Source organism: Bos indicus, chromosome 14 (assembly GCF_029378745.1).
Source record: "Bos indicus isolate NIAB-ARS_2022 breed Sahiwal x Tharparkar chromosome 14, NIAB-ARS_B.indTharparkar_mat_pri_1.0, whole genome shotgun sequence".
Classification (NCBI taxonomy): domain Eukaryota; kingdom Metazoa; phylum Chordata; class Mammalia; order Artiodactyla; family Bovidae; genus Bos; species Bos indicus.
The window spans coordinates 82,186,225-82,204,279 of NC_091773.1; the positions used below are offsets into that span (position 1 = coordinate 82,186,225).

The 18,055-nt window shown below is 43.6% G+C and overlaps 2 protein-coding genes across 5 annotated transcripts in view; one reads left to right on the top strand and one right to left on the bottom strand.

Moving 5' to 3' along the window:
- Positions 1-5,911, top strand: part of MTBP (MDM2 binding protein) — an 81,646-nt gene extending 75,735 nt beyond the window's left edge. For all 4 annotated transcript variants that reach the window (XM_019973894.2, XM_019973895.2, XM_019973893.2 and 1 more), the window contains one exon: positions 503-5,911. In XM_019973894.2, the coding sequence (XP_019829453.2) occupies positions 503-541 (39 nt within the window). In that variant the 3' untranslated portion in view covers positions 542-5,911. The remainder of the gene's footprint in view (positions 1-502) is intronic.
- Positions 5,912-8,300: 2,389 nt separating this feature from the next.
- The window catches only part of SNTB1 (syntrophin beta 1), a 250,907-nt gene continuing 241,152 nt past the window's right edge, over positions 8,301-18,055 (bottom strand). Inside the window, exons 6-7 of the mRNA XM_070803124.1 lie at positions 13,850-14,040; positions 8,301-10,831 (exon numbers count right to left, since the gene is read on the bottom strand). Of these exons, the coding sequence (XP_070659225.1) occupies positions 10,739-10,831; positions 13,850-14,040 (284 nt within the window). The 3' untranslated portion in view covers positions 8,301-10,738. The remainder of the gene's footprint in view (positions 10,832-13,849; positions 14,041-18,055) is intronic.

Below are 18,055 nucleotides of genomic sequence, written 5' to 3' on the forward strand. Positions count from 1 at the left end.
AAAGATTCAGGCTGAGAAATAAAACATTTAAGAACCCTGGAAGCCCCAAAGAGTCTCTTCCCCACCGCATCCTACTCTGTCACCTCTGGAGGTAAATGCTATATTGATTTTTTTGTGTTTGATAACCCTTTAATTTTTTAAACTGTAGTTGGTGTGTAATATTGTGTGGGTTACAGGTGTACGGCATAGCGGCTCACAGCGTTTGCAGGTTTTGCACTCTCAGTCCTTGTGAAATCCCGGCTGTACTCCCTGTGCCGCACAGTGTGCTTGTAGCTCGTTTGCTACAGAACAGCTTGTGCTTCCCTCTCCTCCTCCTGGACTGCCTCTCCCTCTCCCCCCTCCCCACCAGTAAAGGGTACTTTTAAGATAAAATGTATTTTTTAAGAGTCTGATGTGCTATTTTTTGTCTTAAATTTTCTACCATGCTCTTTTGAACAATGTATTTTTCTATCGCTTTTGTTTTCAAAAGAATGTACCATAATCATATTTTTTCTCCCCGTAGGTAATTGAATGGGTGTTAGAAAAAGCAAGGAAGAAATAACACAGAATCATTCCCTTTGGATGATTATAAATTGGACGGATCTATTATATACCACTTCCTTCCTTAGTTTGAAAATTACACATTTCAAACTTTATTCAAAGAATTAATGTTCCATTTCTAAGGAATTTCATAAATACCCTGTACTTACATAGTTTTGAAGTTGCTCAGTTAATGTAATTTTAGTTTGTATACTTACAGTTTTACTATATTTTAATTTTTAAAGTTAATATTTTTGTGTATGTTTAAAAATTTTACTCTTGGTTATTTAATTATTTCAATAAATAGAAAAAGATATTTCTTTACTTCTTGGTAAATGTCTTTGTTGTTAGGTATATTTAAACTGCTGAGTCTTAAGTAAGACATCGCCAGTGGCTTTTCTCGGGTGTTACTACAGCTTGACTTATTGGATGACCCTTGGTTTAGAAACCATTGGCACAAAGCTCGTGTAGCAGTAGTCGCGCTCCCTTACCCTGCCCTGGAGCCAGCACTGCTGGAGCTATTGATGTTTATTTGGGATGAAAAAAAGAGCAAAAATTGTGAAAATGAGACGTAGTGAAAATGGCTTAAGTACCTACTCCCAGAAAAAAAAAATGTTTTCCCATGACAGTAAATTTGGAAAATGTGGAAAACACTAAGGAGAATGGAAAAAATTCCAATACTGTTCTGTCTACATAAACATTATATTTAGTTTTAAAATTGAGGTCATATGTGTGATATGTATGTATATTAATTTATAGCCTGCTTTTCACTTAACAATGTGATATAACAATATGATTAAAATGATTTTTATATCATATCATTAATAACTGCATAATTCAAATGAATCAGTTTATTTAACCAATCCTGCATTGCTGGACATATGAGTTTAATATTTGCTTATTGTAAATGAAACTTAAATGAATATTTCTGGTACGTCACTGATTATTCCTTAGTACAGCTTTTTCAGGGTGGAGTCTGCAGGTGTCTGAATGTACTGCTTTAACTTAACTTCAGTGCTGTGCTCACACTTAATAACTTTTGTGAATGTCCCATAAAAATACTGGAAATGGCAACCCACTCCAGTGTTTTTGCCTGGAGAATCCCAGGGACAGAGGAGCCTGGTGGGCTACAGTCCACAGGGTCGCAAGAGTTGGACACGAGTTAGCGACTGAACCACCACCGCCACCATAAAAATACTTCAAAGTAAAAAGTACTCAAGATACTCGAGATAAATGTGCAAGCAGGTAACAGGAGCGATCTAAAAGGCCTAGGGACTTCAGGTCTGTTTCTGGCAGGGACTGAACTCACGGGAGGAGCTGCAGGCCGGGCGGAAGTCCAGCTGCGTGAGCCGCGTGCCTGTGTCCAGGAGAGGACCCTGCCGGCCGGGCCTGTCCATCTGTAGGACACCCACGCACGGGACCTCAAAAGGCAGACCCGAGGGAGAATAGAGCAGAGCGCAGGCCTCGGCTCTTCGGATGTTAATTCCCGTAAAACTTGCATTCCCTGAGAGGACCTTAGAGAAAAAGGGACCAGCCACAGGGCCAGACTGGCTCAGCCTGTTCCACAGTGATGGTATGTTTGGGAAAATTGTTGTGTACATCACCTGGAAAAGAGAAGTTGGCTTCCTTGTGGCTCAGATGGTAAAGAATCTGCTTGCAGTGCAGGAGACCCAGGTTCAATTCCTACGTGCTCAAGATTCCCTAGAAAAGGGCATGGCAACCCGCTCCAGCGTTGCTGCCTGGAGAGTCCATGGACAGAGAAGCCTGGTGGGCTACAGCCACGGGGTCGAAAAGAGTCAGACACGACTGACTGACTAAGCACACACATCAGTTCAGTTCAGTCGCTCAGTCGTGTCCAACTCTTTGCGACCCCATGAATTGCAGCACGCCAGGCCTCCCTGTCCATCACCAACTCCAGGAGTTCACTCAAACTTAGGTCCATCGAGTTGGTGATGCCATCCAGCCATCTCATCCTCTGTCGTCCCCTTCTCCTCCTGTCACCAATCCCTCCCAGCATCAGAGTCTTTTCTAATGAGTCAACTCTTCGCATGAGGTGGCCAAAGTACTGGAGTTTCAGCTTTAGCATCAGTACTTCCAATGAACACCCAGGACTGATCTCCTTTAGAATGGACTGGTTGGATCTACTTGCAGTCCAAGGGACTCTCAAGAGTCTTCTCCAACACCACAGTTCAGAAGCATCAATTCTTCGGCACTCAGCTTTCTTCACAGTCCAACTCTCACATCCATACATGACCACTGGAAAAACCATAGCCTTGACTAGATGGACCTTTGTTGGCAAAGTAATGTCTCTGCTTTTCAATATGCTATCTAGGTTGGTCATAACTTTTCCTTCCAAGGAATAAGCGTCTTTTAATTTCATGGCTGCAGTCACCATCTGCAGTGATTTTGGAGCCCAGAAAAATAAAGTCTGACACTGTTTCCACTGTTTTCCCATCTATTTCCCATGAAGTGATGGGACCAGATGCCATAATCTTAGTTTTCTGAATGTTGAGCTTTAGGCCAACTTTTTCATTCTCCTCTTTCACTTTCATCAAGAGGCTCTTTAGTTCTTCTTCACTTTCTGCCATAAGGGTGGTGTCATCTGCATATCTGAGGTTATTGATATTTCTGCCGGCAATCTTGATTCCAGCTTGTGCTTCATCCAGCCCAGCGTTTCTCATGATGTACTCTGCATGTAAGTTAAATAAGCAGGGTGACAATATACAGCCTTGACATACTCTGTTTCCTATTTGGAACCAGTCCGTTGTTCCATGTCCAGTTCTGTTTCTTCTTGACCTGCATATAAGTTTCTCAAGAGGCAGGTCAGGTGGTCTGGTACTCCCATCTCTTTCAGAATTGTCCACAGTTTATTGTGATCCACACAGTCAAAGATAGTAGAAATAGATGTTTTTCTGGAACTCTCTTGCTTTTTCGATGATCCAGCGGATGTTGGCAGTTTGATCTCTGGTTCCTCTGCCTTTTCGAAAACCAGCTTGAACATCTGGAAGTTCACGGTTCACGTATTGCTGAAGCCTGGCTTGGAGAATTTTGAGCATTACTTTACTAGCGTGTGAGATGAGTGCAATTGTGCGGTAGTTTGAGCATTCTTTGGCATTGCCTTTCTTTGGGATTGGAATGAAAACTGACCTTTTCCAGTCCTGTGGCCACTGCTGAGTTTTCCAAATTTGCTGGCGTATTGAGTGCAGCACTTTCACAGCATCATCTTTCAGGATTTGAAATAGTTCAACTGGAATTCCATCACCTCCACTAGCTTCGTTCGTAGTGATGCTTTCTAAGGCCCACTTGACTTCACATTCCAGGATGTTTGGCTCCAGGTGAGTGATCACACCATCATGATTATCTTGGTCGTGAAGATCTTTTTTGTACAGTTCTTCTGTGTATTCTTGCCACCTCTTAATATCTTCGCTTCTGTTAGGTCCATACCATTTCTGTCCTTTATCAAGCCCATCTTTGCATTAAACGTTCCCTTGGTATCTCTAATTTTCTTGAAGAGATCTCTAGTCTTTCCCGTTCTGTTGTTTTCCTCTATTTCTTTGCATTGATTGTTGAAGCCTTTCTTATCTCTTATCTCTCCAAAGAAGAGCTCCCTTCTTTGGAACTCTGCATTCAGATGCTTATATCTTTCCTTTTCTCCTTTGCTTTTCACTTCTCTTCTTTTCATAGCTATTTGTAAGGCCTCCCCAGACAGCCATTTTGCTTTTTTGCATTTCTTTTCCATGGGGATGGTCTTGATCCCTGTCTCCTGTACAGTGTCACAAACCTCTGTCCATAGTTCATCAGGCACTCTATCAGATCTAGTCTCTTAAATCTATTTCTCACTTCCACTGTATAATCATAAGGAATTTGATTTAGGTCGTACCTGAATGGTCTAGTGGTTTTCCCTACTTTTTTCAATTTCAGTCTGAATTTGGTAATAAGGAGTTCATGATCTGAGCCACAGTCAGCTCCCAGTCTTGTTTTTGCTGACTGTATAGACCTTCTCCATCTTTGGCTGCAAAGAATATATAATCAGTCTGATTTTGGTGTTGACCATTTGGTGATATCCATGTGTAGAGTCTTCTCTTGTGTTGTTGGAAGAGGGTGTTTGCTATGACCACTGCGTTCTCTTGGCAAAACTCTATTAGCCTTTGCCCTGCTTCATTCCATATTCCAAGGCCAAATTTGCTTGTTACTTCAGGTGTTTCTTGACTTCCTACTTTTGCATTCCAGTCCCCTATAATGAAAAAGACATCTTTTTTGGGTGTTAGTTATAAAAGGTCTTGTAGGTCTTCATAGAACTGTTCAACATCAGCTTCTTCAGCGTTACTGGTTGGGGCATAGACTTGAATTACTGTGATATTGTATGGTTTGCTTTGGAAACGAACAGAGATCATTCTGTCGTTTTTGAGATTGCGTGCAAGTACTGCATTTCGGGCTCTTTTGTTGACCACGATGGCTACTCCATTTCTTCTGAGGGATTCCTGCCCGCAGTAGTAGATATAATGGTCATCTGAGTTAAATTCACCCGTTCCAGTCCATTTCAGTTCGCTGATTGCTAGAATGTCGACGTTCACTCTTGCCATCTGTTTGACCACTTCCAATTTGCCTTGATTCGTGGACCTGACATTCCAGGTTCCTATGCAATATTGCTCTTTACAGACCTTGCTTCTATCACCAGTCACATTCACAACTGGATTTTGCTTTGGCTCCATCCCTTCATTCTTTATGGAGTTATTTCTCCACTGGTCTCCAGTAGCAATTTGGGCACCTACCGACCTGGGGAGTTCCTCTTTCAGTATCCTATCATTTTGCCTTTTCATACTGTTCATGGGGTTCTCAAGGCAAGAATACTGAAGTGGTTTGCCGTTCCCTTCTCCAGTGGATCACATTCTGTTAGATCTCTCCACCATGACCCGCCCGTCGTGGGTGGTCCCACAGGGCATGGCTTAGTTTCACTGAGAGACCAGGCTGTGGTCCGTGTGATTAGATTGACTAGTTTTCTTTGATTATGGTTTGTGTGTCTGCCCTCTGATGCCTCTCGCAACACCGACTGTCTTACTTGGGCTTCTCTTACCTTGGACGTGGGTTCTCTCTTCACGGCTGCTCCAGCAAGGAGATACCCCTCGTCCAAGGTAAGGAGCAGCGGCCGCGCTTTGCTGAAGCACACACGTACAACCTGGAAAAGAGAAGTGGTACCAAATGGACTCATGGATCTAGTTAAGGTTGGTTCCAAACAGAATGCTGAAAGTGTCAGTGAGCCATTTGTTTGCTTATTTGGCTGAAAACAATAAAGGCACAGGACAAGATACATGAACTAGAGGAGGGAATGTTCAGTTTTCTAGCAGAATTTTGAGGTGATACAGAAGACTTGGAACATTCTGGGTTGGAAAATGTTTTCCCACTTCATTTCCAGTGGCAAAAGGTTCTCCAAGTAAGTAATAGCCTCAAGATCAAACCAAAGGTTCAGTGATAAATGCTTCATTAAAACCTTAGAAATACTTAAACCCTTTCAGCAAGACAAAACGACTTCTGTGAATCTTAAGGGTGTTGCCCCACAGACTCTGACAGCCCAAGACGCCCTGTCTGGTGGGTGTGGTTTTCATCTGACAGACTAGACTGTGACTTTGGATACACAGAAAGCCCACAAGTCTTACCTTTATTGGCATGTAATTCGCATATTATGAAAGTCGCCCCTTATGGTATATACTCTAGTAGGTTTTAGTATATCCACAAAGTTGTGTAAGCATCACCACCGTCTAATTCCCTCAGCTTTCCATCACCCCAGTAGAAATTCCGTATCTACGAGCAGTCATTTCTGTTTACCCCTGGCAGGCACCCATCTCCTCTCTGTTCTCTGGATTTGCCTGTTCTGGACATTGGACGGACAGGGACTAGTACAGTGTGGTCTTCTGTCTCCAGTTTCTCCTACTTGTTTAGGCTTAGACTCTGGACTGCAGCCTGCCAGGCTCCTCTGTCCATGGCATTTTCCAGGCAAGGATACTCGAGTGGGTTGCCATTCCCTCCTCCAAGGGATCATCCTGACCCAGGGATGGAAGCCACATCTCGACACTGGCAGGCAGATTCTCTGCATGAGGTGTTCGGGGCTCACCCGTGTTGTAGCCTGAGTCAGCATGTCATTGTATGAACCTGTCACAGTTGTTTTTCCATTCACCAGTCGATGGACATGGCTGAGTCCCCATTTTGGCTGTCGTGATGCTGCTACTGTGGACATTGTGTACAAGTTTTGGCACAGACATATGTTTTCCATTATCCTGGGCATATGCCTAGGACTATATAGTAACTGTAATTTTTGAGAAGATGGCAGACTTTTCCACAGCAGCTCCAATTTCTCCACCTCCTTGCTGATTCTTGTTAGCATTTATCTTTTGACAGATGATAGGAAATGTGAGGTAAGATCTCAGTGGCTTTGACTTGCATTTCTCTGATAAGTAATGTTGAGCATCTTTTCATGCACTTATTGACCAGCTGGATATTTTCTTTCAGGGAAATGTCCACCAAATGCTTTCTTAAGGACTTTTCAGTGGGCTTATTTCTCTTTTTATTGTTGAATTGTAAGAGTTCTTTATAGTTTCTGGATCCTAGTCCCTTATCTATGATTTGCACATATTTCCTCCGGTTTTCAAATAGTAAAAGACTTCTCAACCCCAGCCTGCTGTTTTTATTACAAGTAACTTGAACACAAACCAAGTTCTGGTACTAAAGAGAACTTGAGTATTTGGAGCTTGGTGTATAGATAAAATCCCGTGAAAATGTAGTTAAAATGAGGGTTGAAAGCCCTGAGCCCAGGTGACGACCCAGCATGAAACTGTACACACAGAAGCAGCAGGTGGCGCCCCGCCCCCCCCCCCCCTGTAGCCCCTTTCCAGGCCCGTCTCTGAGGACGAGACGGGCACGGGGTGTCTGTATGTGCCCATATCCCTCTGGCTACTGAGGAAAGCGCTGGCCAGCCCACCACACGCAGAGTGAGCACCTATTTAACTCACATATGAAGTTTACAGGGTGGCCACAGCGCTATAAACAGGCACATTTTATAAACTCATAAAGCACATCCTCACCCCAGTCCACTCCAGTCCCCTCAAGATAGAATATCTAATATCTGTAAAACAAGGGCCAGAAAGGCCCCACTCATTAATTGTAGAGGACTCCTGCCCATTAAGACCGTTCCTTCTGACTTCAACCAAGCAGGGTCAACAAGCTTTTGGACAAAGCAGCGTGCATTTTTTTTCAGCATTTCAGTGCATCAGTTGATACAATTAAATGCCTCTGGCTGAATGGTTTTTAAAATAGATGTATAGTTTTGTTTCTCCTACTTAGTCAAGGCAGAAAAAGAAACTTGATATCTGTATTCCTGTTGGTTTTCTTTAAATTCCCATGGGATGGTTTAGAGCTACGTCACCACACCAAAGGGCTCACCTAATTAACAATTGGGCAGCTTCCCTCCCTCCAAGTGTAGTTTAAGACATCATTCACTGGAGTTGGTTTGCACCTAAAAGAACAGACATTGTGAATTTAATAATTCATCAATTCAAATATGAGACAGTTGATCACAGAGGGAACTGGACAAAAACAAATCCCCCAAAATGACTCAGTTGATTCGCTGTCTGTACCCAGGTATGATCCAGATGTATGAGTTTGTGTTATTCACATCATTCATAATGCACATCAAGACAAGATTAAAATCTACAGTGTGAAGTAGTAACTTGTTGAATTCAAATTGAAGGAGAAAAAAATGAGTATTTGAATTGATTCATCATAGCCACTCTGATATGATACAATTTAATTTTGAAGAAGAAAAATGATTTATATACACATTTCTTAGTAAAATTTTCTATTTCTTGCTAATAACATTTTAATTCAGAAAATGCATTGATTTTATTCAAATATATTTTTCTAAAATATAAATATTTAAATTAAACTTTTATAAATGCAGAGAATGTAGTTTCTTTTGAACCCCACCCAGATATTAATCAGTCTAAAACTCAAGTGATGAAGAAATAGTATTTGTAATTATGATCATTTTAATGTGTCTATAAATATATAATAGGACCTTTGCAACTTAATTATGAGTAATTAACTCACACTTCATATAGTATGGAGCACCTTAGATTACATATTGTTGAACTATTGGCATTAATATCTGTATTTTCATGTTATTTACAATACATAAGTATAGTTCTCTTGTATAACAACTTTCCAGTGATTTTGAAAATATATCATGAAAGAGTGCATTACAATTTACAGATGCATCAAAGCTTTCCTACAACATTGAGGCTGGGACTTCACTCTTCAGCATTTTAAAATAGGAAACAAAATCAGTGTTAAAGCTATGTTTTCCAAAGTGATTGTTTTGTTGTGTGTGTGTGTGTTTAGACACTAGTTTCATAAGGTGTCTTAGAAAGTAGTTCTGTAGACGTGTTAGGAATGACATAGGATCATCCCTGTGTGTTTGGATCATTTCCCCTGCAGAACTGCGATATGCAATAAAGTCTCTGAAGAGGGCTGCAACCATGAACTCTGTTTAACATTTTTTAATGCAGTATATAACAGTTTTTGATTACTAACCCTTTTATTTCCCTCTACACAAAATACCATTCAATCAATACCCTTTGGAACTTGAATTAATGTTACTTGTATTACTCTGGGGAAACACCTATCTAAAATAAAATGCTGATCTAAAGTAAAACTCCATAAACACATGTGTCTGAGTGAACAAAATCACTTGTTAAATCTTTCTGCATAGCTCTCTGAAAAGACACACAAATCTAACCTGGAACATTTGTCTGTGTAAACTACAGTGGAGAGAAGTGTTGCAAATACAGAAATTCTAGAGCTAATTCTCAAGATTTGAGGCAAGTGACTTTAAAATCAAATAACAGGTTGTTTTCAGTGACTGTGTTCTGAAAGATAAAAGCAAAAGTGTTAAATCAATAAGACTGTGCTGTCTGGCACCTCCCTGGTGGCTCAGACAGTAAAGCGTCTGCCTACAGTCGGGAAGCTCCTCTAGAGAAGGAGATGGCACCCCACTCCAGTACTCTTGTCTGGAAAAATCCCATGGACGGAGGAGCCTGGTAGGCTACAGTCCGTGGGGTCGCAAAGAGTCGGACACAATTGAGTGACTTCACTATGCTGAAAATATTCTTGTAGAAAAATATGAGGTCATTATATTATTTCCCTGGAATTCCAAAAGAGCTGTGAGTGCTATTCATGGGTTTGGTTATAATACTGGCTCTCTGTGTAAAACCCAGTATTAAACAGAATCATATAAGGCTCTATTACTTGCTTGAAAATGCATGCATACAGCACAGGCAGAAATAAGGGCCAATACATTGCTCAGCACTTCCACTGAAAACCACAAAATGGGTACAAGTTAACCCCCCGTGAATTATTATATATATATCTCAAATGACAATCTTTTTAAAAAAATCCATAATTTGCTTTCTATAAATAAAGCTCTAAGTCATGGCTCTAAAATAGCAGGCCTTGGTATAAGTGTAGTCCCAGAATTAATTCTTTCATGCAAACCACTCTTCAGCAAAGCTTTGCAATTTAAGCAGCCTACTCTGGCTCAGAATCTACTGGCTTACAGCTCAGAGAAGTATCTGATGTGTGAATTCCCACTCATCATATGCTCATGAGAACACATCCTTCTACATCACTGAAAGGTAATTCATTAAGAAAAAGTAACAGCTGTTTCATACTTAAATCAAAGGTGGGTTTCCATTGAGTCCTTTCCTTACCAGTGGAAGTCAGCTCAGAAGTAGGAAATGGGGCACAGTAAAACGCGGGGTCCTTACTCCTGGGGTTGGGGGTGGTGGCGGAAAACGTCCTTTTCTCATCTGTTCAGCCCTGGCTGAGCAGGTGAACCAGTTGCCTAGAAACTATGCTTAAGAGCTGCACATGCTGTTTCAGTAGCATGTCCTTGGTTGTCGTTATCTAAGAGCTGTGCTGTGTATTTCCAATCAGCCTCACCGCTCTACCCTTTTACTGTGCTAAAAAAACAGTTTCATTCTGACAGTCCTTGCGGTGTTTTGAGGGTACCCTTTATCGCTGGGAAACTGACAGAAGCCGGGCACTGCTCGCGGGACTCGGGTCTGAAGCCGACATGCCGCATCTGGTGGTCACTGCGAATGCTGTCCGACACGACGCTGTTTTGGGGGCAGCGAAGCCTCCTTTGCTCAGAGGTAATTCACCCCCCTGCTCAGGCCACCAACCCCAGTCTTGTAATCTTAGCTGACAGGAAGGAATGAATGATGAAAACAATCGGCTTGGGGCAGGAGTGCAGGTCCAGTTGCTGGAATTTAAAAAGAAGAGCACATGAAAAATTTTAAATGAATGCTTGACACAAAATAGTGATTTACACATCAAAGAGATCCAAGCACTTCCTGCTTTTAAGTGTTAACTGGAGCAACTGTGTTTTTAAATCCTTGCCCCCCGATGAGATTAAAAAAAAAAATAACTCTTTGAACTTACTCCTTACATCTCATCTATCTTATTTCCAAAAATAAGTTCTGTGAAATTTATACATACCAATAGCACACATATCAGTGCTGCCCTTCTTGACTGTCTAAACCTTTTCTTTTTGGTATTTATGTTGGATTAGGTACAGCATGAGGCCGTGCTAAGTCTCCCATCATAGATTTGAGTCCTGGTTCTAACACTTTTCAGGTGTGTACATCATCTTGGACAATTCATTAAAAATTATTCTCAGTCCAACCTAACTTACAGGGTAGAGTATTAAAATGAGATACTGCAGGTGAAAATCCCTCACAAACCAGAAAATACAGAAGCTATATTACGAGCAGCCGCATCCTCACAGCTCGTGGCATCGAACGCGCCTAGAGCACCATCTGCAGAGGCTCCTTCTGAAGGCTGGTTTTCCTCGTGTCCCTACAGAGCCGGCACAAGCTCAGAGCTAAACAGGCTGGATTTTCATCACCTGACCTAGTTCAAGAGCGCTGTGTTGCTCCTGATTCTTTTTTTTTAATCTCGTTTTTTATTTTTCTTTTTATTGAAGTATAGTTGATTACACTGTTGTTAATTCCTGTTGTACAGCAAAGTGATTCAGCTATACACATACGCACATTCTTTTATTAATATTCTTTTCTAAGATGGTTTATAATAGGATGTTTTTGTAACTGGGGAATAACTGTTTTACAGTGCTGTGTGAGTTTCTGCTGTGCCTCAGTGTGAATCAGCCGTAAGCACACAGACACCCCTCCCACCCCTCTATGGCACCACCGCAGCTGGCTGGGCCCCCGCGCCTTCCAGCGCTCTGCCACGAGCTGTCTGTTTGCCCACGGCAGTGCATACGCCAGGGCTACACTCTCAGTTCGTCCCCCTTATCCCCAGCTCTATTCTGGTGCTGCAGAATAACAACCTGACCACAGTAACATCCGGCAGAGTTAAGTTGTACTTGGCGTGAACCAGGCACTGTGTGAATACTTTCTGTACGTTATCTTACTTAATTCTCACAGAATCCCTCTGGGATATCTACTGTTACCCTCTCTGTGTCTCAAGTGGAAAACTAAGATTTGGTGAAGCTATAAAACCTTCTAAGACCATACAGCTTACAGTGGAGAGAAAGCATGAACTCAGATGCAGGCCTGTCTGATGCCAGACTCTGGGCCTGACCCCACCCTCGCCCTTGTTTCTTTGCTGACACCAGGCGTGTCCTGCTGTGCTGTGTCTGTGTGCTCAGCTCTCCTCTAGTTTGCCGTGAGCGGGGCTCCTCTTATTTCAGAACACGGGCCCTGGAGCAAGTGCATGTGGGATCTTAATTTCCAGACCAGGGATCGAACCAGTGTCCTCTGCATTGGCAGGCAGATTCTTAACCACTGGGCTGCCAGGGAAATCCATTTCACCAGCATATTCGCTTTTACTAACACAGAGCGTAACTTTTCAAACTAACCTTAAAGATGACCTCCTTCAGTCCCTGTGTTTTATAGGTGGGGAGACTCAGAGCCAAAGAAATAAGACGACTTGCCCAGGACACGTGATGAATTAGTTCCAGACTCAGAAAGACAGCAGGGGTCTCTTGACCCTAAGTTTATTGCATTTTCTACCACTTGTCTCTGACCCTTCCCTAGCACCTGCCTCTGGGGGTTGCTGACCTAGATCCTGGGAAAGGTGTGTCTGAAACTGCTTCTCAGACTAACATATCGACAGCGGAAAAACCAGTCCTTCCTAAGTCTTTTCAAGTCAGGTTGCAATTATAGGCAGAAAGGCCAAAATTTAGACATACGTTATTTTTCCTCACTGGCAAAAAGCCTTGAGTTTTCCAGCCATGGACAAAAAGCAGGAGTCTCCTGCAGCCCTTGCACTTCAGGCAGATTCTTCACCCCTGAGCCAACAGGGAAGGCCTGGGAGAGGGGAGGGTTATGCAAGCCTAATAGCTGAGTTACAGTGACTGGATCTTATTTTTAGAGATTTATCTCTGCATTTTATATATTCCACCCCCATCCAGGTTATCAAGAATGAGTCAATAAATATTTGTTGACTAAGCCAGTGACTAGGAAGGATCTAGACAGAGACCGGCTTTTCCAAATCAAAGTCCTTTTTTGCAGGTCTGCATTCCACAGCTTAAATGAGATGCTATGTCTTCCTGAGAACACCCGAGCTAGAAAGTGGAGCAATGTGTGACTTTCACCCTTCAGAGGAACTAGAGTAATGCATTTTTTCAATATGGTAGTCGGTAACGATCGCAGGAAATCATGATTTTAAACACATGGGCGATCTGCAGTGATAGAAGAAGTATGAATGTCACCCTGACGACAAGTCTGCTGGTTTTGCCAGATGCCTGCTGACAGGAGCTCACAGCGCCCGGTCCTCGTCCGGCCCTCTCTCCACGAGGGGAGCCGACCAGCGTTGCTGGGCTTCCTGGCCGCCCCTTCCCCTCTGGGCTCTTCATGTTCTCCACTGCCGAGACCTGAGAGGCCATGGGCAGGACCGGTATTTTACATCCGTGTATCCCTGACACCTCGCACAATGCCCAGTTTAGATCAGATGCTTTTAAACAATGAATGGTACATTTTGATGGTGGTGGGGCCCTCTTTGAGAAGAATTTAATGCTGACTATATAAAGGATCCTTTCCTTTGATTCAAATATTTCTGTTATATTCAAATGAGACCAAAGGAAAGGACTTAAAAAATTGGATGCCATCACTATTTTTCAAGGATCCATTAAAGGCATGAACCTATAAGTATTTTGTTAATCAAATACTAACTAAATATAAGGCAGTATTATGTGTGCAAGCCAGTATGGGTGAGTTGCGTACACAAAATCACACTGTCTAAAGAAAAGTGTACTTACAAGCTCTCCATCTTTGCCTCCAAAATCTAAATACAGCATCCTGATTCCATCATCTGAAGACGTTTTCAGCTTTTCATAAGGAGCCTGTATGACTGTCTTGGGGAAGGCACCCTCCTGTGGCTCAGTGGTAACTGAAAATCCATTCTCATAATGTATGGTCAGTCGGCACTCCTGGTTTTTGTAGGTGCAAGCTGCGAGAGGCAGACAGAGAAGGAGGGGTGAGTGATGAGCAGCGGAAGTCCGTCCCTTCTCCCGGCTCTAACCTGTCTCCCCACCCCAGGCCCAGCCACAAAGCTGCTTTCTAAGGGTAAAAATTAATAATGTGCATGAAAGTGTTCTCCTTAGATTATGACATCGTCACTTACCTTGTCCTGTGAAATGAAGGGAAATAAACAGAAAGATTTACTACATTTTATCTGGGCTCTAGCGCTAATGTAACCATCTGATATATAGGGAGACAGGTGTTCCAATGACCTTGTCTCAAGCTGGAAAAAAAATCTGACACTAAAAAAACCATTTATTTGGCTGCACTGGATCTTAGTTGCGGCACAAGGGACCTTCTCTGTAGTCGGAGGACTTCTCTCTGCTCTGGCATGTGGACTCAGTTGCCCCCAGGGATGTGGGGTCTTAGTTCCCCAACCAGGGGTGGAACCTGGGTCCCCTGCGCTGGAAGGCAGATTCTTAGCCACTGAACCACCAGAGAAGTCCCTGACATTTCGATTTAGAGCAAGCTACCTCTGATCATTGTTTTCATCATCACACACACACACACAATCTATAACTGAATCAATCATCAATTAATGAAGCGCCTATCACCTGATGAAAAAAGCAATCACTCCCCCAGTGACGTTACCCAAGTTAACAAAAACACATGTAAGAAGCCAGGAGCGAGCTGTTAAAAAACAACCTGAGTTTTACTTAAAAAAAAAAGTCAAAGCTCCTTTTATAAAGTGGAGCCTTTTGAATTTCCTGATGATCTGATCATCGCGGGTCCTGGAGAAGCGGCTGCTGCAGCTTCTACGAAGGAGCCACGCCCCCGCCGCCCAGGGTGCAGTCAGCCTCGGCGGCTGTCCGCAGGTGCCCCCGATTCCAGAGGACAAAAGGAAAACCTTTCCATCAGGTTAGGCGCTAGCACTTCTCCGTGGTCCACGCTGCGTTTAGGAAAAGAGACCAGCCCTTTCCGATTATGAGCAGCAGGCCTGCCTCCCATTCCAAGTTTCTGTTCAGAAGACCTGTGAGTGTTAAAAACCCTTCACCAAAGAGTTCTGGAGGGAATTCCCTGGCAGTGTGATGGTTAGGACTCCCGTCAGGCCCAGGGTTCAATTCTTGGTTGGGGAACTAAGATCCCTCAAAATGCACAACCCCCAAAAGTAAAGCAGAGAGTTCTGGGAAAGGTGATCAAAGGAGCGGATTGGATTTATTTATTTATTTATTTTCTGCCTTACAAAACGCCACATTTAACAGACCCTGGTAACTCAACTGGCTCTGGCCTTCATATACATCTGAAAGCTCTTTAGGGAGACCAAGACACCTTCTTTTTGAGGGAGGCGTAAAGATGAAGGCGGTATTGATTACTCTACACCATCACTAACTCAGCTTTATAAGCCGAAGTGAGTTTCACCCTACCGCACTTGGGAAGCTTAGTAAGAGAAGTGAGAAGAGCAGAGCTCAGAGAGGTGGGCACGTCCCAACCCGGTGGTTCCGATGCAGGATCCAGCCCTTTCCTCCCGGCGGTCTCCCGCTCCGCTCAGCGCACGATGCAGAGGGGCGGGACAGGGATCCCTGCAGAGAGACGCTCCGGGTCATGGCTGGGTGGGGCCTCAGAGTTCGGGGGACACACAGGCTGTCTCTCTGCTCTCAGAATGAAGAGGCTTTTAACTAGTTAAAACATATACTCCTTCCTTCCAAGGGCCGCAGCTATCGTTCAACTTGTAACTAAGGGCTGACATTTTCCGAAGACGTCCTGGGCAGAGGCCCTGGGCAACTCCCACATTATCCTCTCGGTGGCCCTGGGCCTCCACCGCCCGTCTGGTTCACGGATGATCAACCCGCAACATGGAGACAGCACAGCTGAAGTGATGGCTTCCCAGCTTTTCATGGTTGTTTAATGGAGTATGACTGCTTTACATTGTATTATTTCTGCTGCACGATGATGTGAATCAGTTATACATATACACATACCCCTCCCTCTTAGACCCCCAATCCCCATCCCACCCCCCTAGTCACTGCGGGGCACCGAGCTGAGCTCCCTGCCCCGACAGCAGGCTCTCAGCGGCTCCGTTGTGCACACAGTCATGTGTCTGGCAGAGCCGCTCTCCTGGTTCCTGTTCCCGCCCCGCTCCCCGGGCTGTGTCCACACGGTCGTTCTCCACGTGAGTGTCTGTCCCTGCCCTGCGCACAGGTTCTTCTATACACTTTGAATCTTCATTTCTGACACTGTTTAATGTTGCCGAATGTGGGCAACTGGGCTCTAAACGTGTTTTTCCCTTTTCCTCTATCTTTGAACTTTAAAGCTAGTCCACTGAATGGTCTAATTAACTGATTGTGATTCCTTTTCATTCAAATTGACCTGAAGTGGTATTTGTGGCCTTTAGGTAATGGAATCGGTTATCTGAAGGCGCTCTTAATCCACACAGGATAAATTGAACGCATTATCAAGCTAACTGACGCTCTGATGAAAACGCCAGCCCGCCTCCCAGCTCCCTGCAGGCGTCTTTGCGTCTGAAACTGGGCTTCAGTCATTTCTGTGACTCTTCTCTCCCACCACTTGGCCAGCGAGCTCACTCCGCACAATTCTCTGCTGTTTTCCTTGGGCTGGTCGATCAACAGCCTCACTGTTTTTCTGTCAAAGTAGATTTCAGCTTGTAGAGAGAAGAATTTTATGAAATGTATGGACTGTAAACTAAACCAACCCCCTTTGGCCACTTTATTCTTTCCTAGAACACTCCTGATTGTTGCCAGGAGTCTGCACTTCTCTGCTATCATACATACAACTTCAGGAAATTTCGTTTTCAGGTGACTTGAGCCTTTACCAACTCTCAGGTTCAAAACTCTTCGTTTTGCTCGCCATACAGAATATGTGTCAAAAATGAAAACTTCAGTGACACGTCAAGAAACATTTTCAAAAATGCTGGAAAATATTGGGAGTACTAGCCATCTTCAGGGTAACTTTTAAAAATAACTGTATTTATTTATTTCTGGCTGTGCTGAGTCTTTGCTGCCGTGCAGGCTCTTCTCCAGTTGCAGTGAGTGGGGCTTCTCCTCCTGGCTGCATGTGGGCTTCTCATCCAGGGGCGTCTCTTGTTGCTGAGCACAGACCTGTGGGCACCTGGGCCTCAGTAGGTGCAGCCTGGGGCTCAGGACTGGCCCCCGGACTCCAGAGCTCGGGCTGAGGAGTTGCAGTGCATGGGCCCAGTTGCTCCTTGGCATATGGAATCTTCCTGGACCAGGGATCGAACCCGTGTCTCCTGTATTGGCAGGTAGATTCTTTACCACTGAGCCACCAGGGAGGCCCCAGGATAGTTTTTAAAAGACGTTAATCATCTCAGAGATGCTGCAGTAGAAATTCTACAAAATATCTGATTTTTCATGCTTGCACAAATGAAGGAAATGTGGAGAAACCCTGCTACATGTTGATGTGTGTCCCACCCTTCATTTCCTTTAAGTTCATCTCACACGCTAGTAAAGTCATGCTCAAAATTCTCCAAGCCAGGCTTTAACAATATGTGAATTGTGAACTTCCAGATGTTCAAGCTGGTGTTAGAAAAGGCAGAAGAACCAGAGATCAAATTGCCAACATCCCCTGGATCATCAAAAAGGCAAGAGAATTCCAGAAAAACATCTATTTCTGCTTTATTGACTATGCCAAAGCCTTTGACTGTGTGCATCACAACAAACTGTGAAAATTATGAAAGAGATGGGAATACCAGACCACCTGACCTGCCTCTTGAGAAACCTGTATGCAGGTCAGGAAGCAACAGTTAGAACTGGACATGGAACAACAGACTGGTTCCAAATTGGGAAAGAAGTACGTCAAGGCTGTATATCATCACCCTGCTTATTTAACTTATATGCAGAGTACATCATGAGAAATGCTGGGCTGGAGGAAGCACAAGCTGGATTCAAGATTGCCAGGAGAAATATCAATAACCTCAGATATGCAGATGACACCACCCTTATGGCAGAAATTGAAGAAGAAGTAAAGAG